The sequence below is a fragment of the Oncorhynchus keta genome, chromosome 34 (assembly GCF_023373465.1).
Source record: "Oncorhynchus keta strain PuntledgeMale-10-30-2019 chromosome 34, Oket_V2, whole genome shotgun sequence".
NCBI classification, from domain to species: Eukaryota; Metazoa; Chordata; class Actinopteri; order Salmoniformes; family Salmonidae; genus Oncorhynchus; species Oncorhynchus keta.
The window spans coordinates 65,398,040-65,403,650 of NC_068454.1; the positions used below are offsets into that span (position 1 = coordinate 65,398,040).

At 43.3% G+C, this 5,611-nt stretch overlaps 1 protein-coding gene across 2 annotated transcripts in view; it reads left to right on the forward strand.

The window, feature by feature from the left end:
* dcst1 (DC-STAMP domain containing 1) overlaps positions 1-5,478 on the forward strand; it is a 9,457-nt gene extending 3,979 nt beyond the window's left edge. The window contains exons 9-13 of one of the 2 annotated variants that reach the window (XM_035751299.2): positions 203-329; positions 411-527; positions 912-1,054; positions 4,420-4,530; positions 5,088-5,478. In XM_035751299.2, the coding sequence (XP_035607192.1) occupies positions 203-329; positions 411-527; positions 912-1,054; positions 4,420-4,530; positions 5,088-5,327 (738 nt within the window). In that variant the 3' untranslated portion in view covers positions 5,328-5,478. The remainder of the gene's footprint in view (positions 1-202; positions 330-410; positions 528-911; positions 1,055-4,419; positions 4,531-5,087) is intronic. The other variant, XM_035751300.2, reaches the window with a different exon arrangement.
* The last annotated feature ends 133 nt before the right edge of the window (positions 5,479-5,611 follow it).

A 5,611-nucleotide genomic window follows, 5' to 3' on the forward strand; every position in this document is an offset into this window, starting at 1 on the left:
GTTGCTTTTCTCTCCTGGGTGTATTTCAATCCAATCATTTTCTCCAATGACTTGTTCATTACTATCTTTCCACTCCTTGCTGACCTTAGGGTTGTATAGACTGAAGAACAATCTTGTGATTGATCAACATACTTGTCCAAGTCTTTTTACAATCACAAAAGGGAGTTAAATCTAATCCCAGATCTGTGTCATTGGGCCACAGATGGCGAGCCTGCTGCAGGTAGTCTCTCTGGCTGTGTTTGTCTGTGTGCTACTGGCTGTCGACATGGTCCTCCACCACATCTTTGACATCATCCGCAGACACACTTTCACAAAGTTCTCCCTCACCAGTGAGTCTCACACACACTTTCTCCTGTACCATATAATTATCACAGTGGGATTGTGTTAACTCATGCCACTGTGTTCCACAGGTAGCCACCACATAGACATCAACGTGGGAGGACAGTCCATGATGGCCAAGCTCCTGAGGAAGACCATCGGGGCCTTCAACACCTCCTCTAACCTGGATATGCAGTCTAGTAACCAGCGTAGGTGGCCTCTCTGCTGTTAACTCATTGCTCAATGTGCCAAAGACTGATGTGCCAGATGTGTGTGTTGTGGCTAGTTAGTGTTGACCTGTCCCTGTCTTACTGGCTACAACACTAATCTGCTCTGGTCTAGTGGTGTACAGCCTTGTCTTGGCTAGATAGTTTAGACAGTGTTGTCAAGAGGCATAGAACACACATATACTCTAGCAACACATGTCTGTCCATATGCAGGATGACAACTAAGAGTTATCCATGCACAATAAAATGGGCATTCTCATAGTATGTGCTAATAATCAGGATTAAGTGAGACCACAGATTAGTCAAATCGTGGCAACATTTACAAGATCAACAACAATCCCCCTTTCTCTTTTTATTCTCTCTCAGACTGTCTGCCCCAGCCGAGGGCTCTCACCATAGAGGACTACCTGTGGAGTTTCGTGCCCCTCTTGATGATGGCACTGATGTGCTGCCTGCAGGTGTACAGCAACCGCCTGCGCAGAGTCATCGCTGCCTTCTACTTCCCCAAGGTGAGGCCACACACGCCCACTCTCAACCACACCTACCATCCTCTTGGTTGAACGAAACCTCTGCATACTGTAACTCGGATGTATGACACAATGTATAACGTATTCACGGCACGTTAGGCTTGCCTGTATGTAATCTGTAGTATTTGTGTTAATTATAGTTCTCACATTAACACCTTGTCCCAGTCATACATGTAGATCTTAAATCCTCTAAAGGGGATCTCTGCTCTTAAATCATCTGAAGGTAACCTCTGCTCTTAAATCATCTGAAGGTATTCTCTGCTCTTAAATCCTCTAAAGGTATTCTCAGCTCTTAAATCTGATAATTGAACGTTCTCTTGTTAAGAGCCTACACTACAGTGTACGTGCCACAAGGTGCTGATTGATTGCTCTGATTTGATATACCCACTTGGATGGTTTCTCTGAAGTTTCAACTGTCTTTCAATGGGTCGAAAGAAAGGTGTGTGTGTGTGTATATACGTAACCATTTCAAAGATTTTACAGTTCATATAAGGAAATCCGTCAATGGAAATAAATAAATTACACCCTAATCTATGGATTTCACATGACTGGGCAAGGGTGCAGATGTGGGTGGGCCTGGGAGGGCATAGCTGGGCATAGCCAATCAGAATGAGTTTTTCTCCACAAAAGGGCTTTACTTACAGACATAAATACTCATCAGCACCCCCTCAGACAATCCTGCAAGTGAAGGAGCTGGATGTGGATGTCCTGGGCTGGCGTGGTTACATGTGGTATGCGGTTGTGAGACCGGTTGGACGTTCTGCCAAATTCTTTAAAACGACATTGGAGATGGCTTATGGTAGAGAAATAAACATTCAATTTTCTGGCAACAGCTCTGGGGGACATTCCTGCAGTCACCATTTCAATGGTACACTCCCTCAAAACCTGAGACATCTGAGGCATTGTGTTATGACAAAACTGCACATTTGTAAAGCTGCCTTTTATTGTCCCCAGCACAAGGTGCACATGTGAAATGACCATGCTGTTTAATCAACTTCTTGATAAGCCACACATTTCAGGTGGATGGCTTATCTTGGCAAAGGAGAAATGCTTACTAACAGGGATGTAATCTAATTTGTGCTGAATTTAAGAGAAATTGCCTTTTTGTGTCTGTGGAAAATTTCAGGGAACTTTTATTTCAGCTCATGAAACATGGGATCAATACTTTACATATTGCATTTATACTTTTGCTCAGTATAGTAATTAAAATGAAGAGGGAAATAAACTAGATTCATAAGGTCATAATATAATGTATGCAATGTATCAAGACAGGTGACGACATCCACTGTGATCAAAACATCAGTAGTAGCTACATTTAAACTCTGGGATCCTCTGCACAATATGCACATAGACATGTTGGCATTGGGTCCAGCCTATGTAACGTTTTAAATAGGCAGGCTAACATTTATTATTCCCCCTTTTTTATCCCTGGTGGAATTGGCACAGGGAAGGTTTGAACAAACAGTAGGGTCCTGTCGGTCGACCTCCAAATAAACAAAGAATACAATGTCCCACAAAGTAGAAGCGCTCCTTATACTGTTAGTTTTTGCAGTCGATCTGGATGTCACAAAGGGTGGATTTCCCCGGAGTTCTTATAGATGTGTTACTGATATCTCCCCGGAAATTGGAGCAGCTACTGGGTCGACTGCTGAGTATAAATGGAAATAAAGCAAATCATTGTTCAGAAGAAAGCTTAGCCTTCATTTACATCATTCACTATTTGTGTGAAATTCAACATATAAGCTGAGCTGCCTCGTTAAGGCCAGTTGTGCACATTGTTTTTTATTGTTTTTTTATTTCCCTTAATTGTTCCAAATGAAGCAATGGGTTTAATGAAATGAACACAAATGAAGTCCAGGAACCTCTAGGCTTATAAGATGCACGTTCTTCATAAACATGCACATATGCATATAGGAACGTGAGTAAAATAATAAACCTAGCCTAATCCAGACGTAATCGATATAACTGTTCATGCAAACTTGTGCACCATTGCTGGTTGAGGTATATTTAAACAATAAGGCACAAGGGGGTGCGGTATATGGCCAATATACCATATATGTTCTTAGGCAAGACGCATCGCGGAGTGCCTGGACACAACACTTAGCCATGGTATATTGGCACTATATCACAAACCCCAGAGGTGCCTTATTGCTATTATAAACAGGTTACCAATGTAATTGGAGCAGTAAAAATAAATGTTTTGTCATACCCGTGGTATACGGGTTTGTCAGCCAATCAGCATTCAGTGCTCGAGCCACCCAGTTTATAATTCAATAGGCTTTAGCACTATGTGTACACAGAGTGAATGTGGCCATTTTCCCCCAATCCTGTAAGAAATGCATTGGCTCGTGTGTGTCGAGTAAAGCAGTGCTTACCTGAGAGCAGCTTATTGTAATAGCATTAGACACTACGTATTCTGCTCATACTGAAGCCCTACCTACAGTACTGCACAGAGGGGTGAAAAAGGTGTGTATACTGTATGCAGAGAAACTGAGAATTAGAGGGAGTAAGAGATTAACGGAGGGAAAGTGGGATACAGACATTTCTCATGCTGGCATTTCCACAACAGGGAGAGCATTTCAAAGGCATTTTGAGCACTTAAAATTGTGGGCCGGGTTGAAAATGCATGTTTGAAATCTGGCCCTTGAGGTCCAATACACTTCTGGTTTTAATTTTTCTCTAATCAGGGACTGGTTTAGACCTGGGACACCAGATGGGGTGAGTGCAATGATAGATCAAGTAGGAAGAAAGACCAGAACTGTTTTGCCATTCCAGGATCATAATTGAATAGCTGCCCGGGTTTACTTAAGGGTTGAAAATGCCAGTTTGAAAGCACCTATAGAGAAACTACAGCGAGGGGAGAGACTGGCGTAGTAGATAGAGTGAAGGATTGCCCTCTGTGTGTTTCACTTAGAACTAAATCAGCTGAAGTGTCATTACTGTTATTAGTCCTCCCCTTATGCTCTCTCAAGGGGATTAGTTTCACAAATCAAGCAAAATTAAGCTGCTGCACGTAAAGCATTTGGGAGAGACGTGCAACATGGTGAAAGTGTGCAGCTCACAGACTAATCCAACTGGCCTCAGGTGTTCAGCGCTCCAGAAGCATCCTCATAGTGGACAGTATTGAGTGTTCATACAGCAGTGGTGAAGTCTAGAACCCATGTTCAGGGTGATTCAAATATCTCATTCAACAGAAAAAAAGGTATTATCTTTTCATGTCTCGATTTTTCTATATCTTACCTGTCTGTGGCCCTACTGTTCTACACAGTATATTAGCTCATTGTCATTTATCTGACTGCCCCATTTCTCTGTCTGTCCACCCTCTGCTGTGGCTGCCTGTCTGTTAGCGGGAGAAGAGGCGCGCTCTGTTCCTTTATAACCTGCAGATCCAGAGGCGCATCTCATACACCAAAAGGCAACGGACACGACTCATGCAGCTAGGAACAGGAGAGAAAACAGTGCGTACTCTGTGTATTTAACTACTCTCTCATTAAACAGAGTTTAAACATCTTTATTTTCCTAAAGGTCTTTGAACCCTTCTATTTCCCGATTTAGTTGATGGGATGGTTCTTGGATGACCTCTGAGAACTCATGACAGAATGACAGTGCCTTTAATTTTGAAGTCAAATGGGCTCACTCTTTTCCAGGAATGATGTCCAAGACGAATCTAAACAAACACAGACAAACTCTTTGGGATGCAGCCTCCCTCCCACTCGCCTTCCTGTGCCCTTCTCTCTCCATCCGGTCTTACATGCTGTTGTATTAGCCTCTTCTGTCTTCACTAATGCTTTTCATTCCATGCGACACCCAATAATCTAATTAGGGAAAATATGTTCCTTTCATTGAATTGTACTGCTATTTAACACTGCCCATTCTACCTCCTGTACTCTCCCCATCCCACTCTCTCTGTTCCTCCCACTTTTCGGCTGTCCCTCTCCCCTTCACCTCCACTCTCTCTGTTCCTCCCACTTTTCGGCTGTCTCTCTCCCCTTCACCTCCACTCTCTCCCGCTCAGGTGTTGTCTGGTGTGTTGTCTAGACTGGAGAGGCTGGGCTGCAGGCTGCGGTGGTGCTGTGTGTGTGGGGAGAGGCAGAGGGGTGACCGGGCTGTGGAGTGCACAGTCCCAGGCTGCCAGGCAGCCTACTGTCCCCAGTGCTGGAGGGACCTGGGCAGGATCTGTTACGCCTGTGTCCCCACTAGTACCTGGGATCCAGTAGAAAGCTGTTCAGACACAGACATGTACTATGTCCATTAGTTCGACCACCTAAATCACATGCAGACACCGTAAAGATATTTAGCATATTAGCCCATTACAGGTTTTGGTCCTCAATCTTCTTCAATAACAATAAAAGCAAACTTGCTGAATGAACAGTTGTTCATCACACACTGTTAAATGTTTATCTTGGTATTGTTCTGAAGGAAATAGTTTCCTTCCATGAATCCCTGTGCAAAGTTCTATTTTCTGTGACTAATGAATAGTTAAATCGACTAGACATGTATAACAACAGCATCTGCTTCTCTAGAGGTTTTATTTATTTA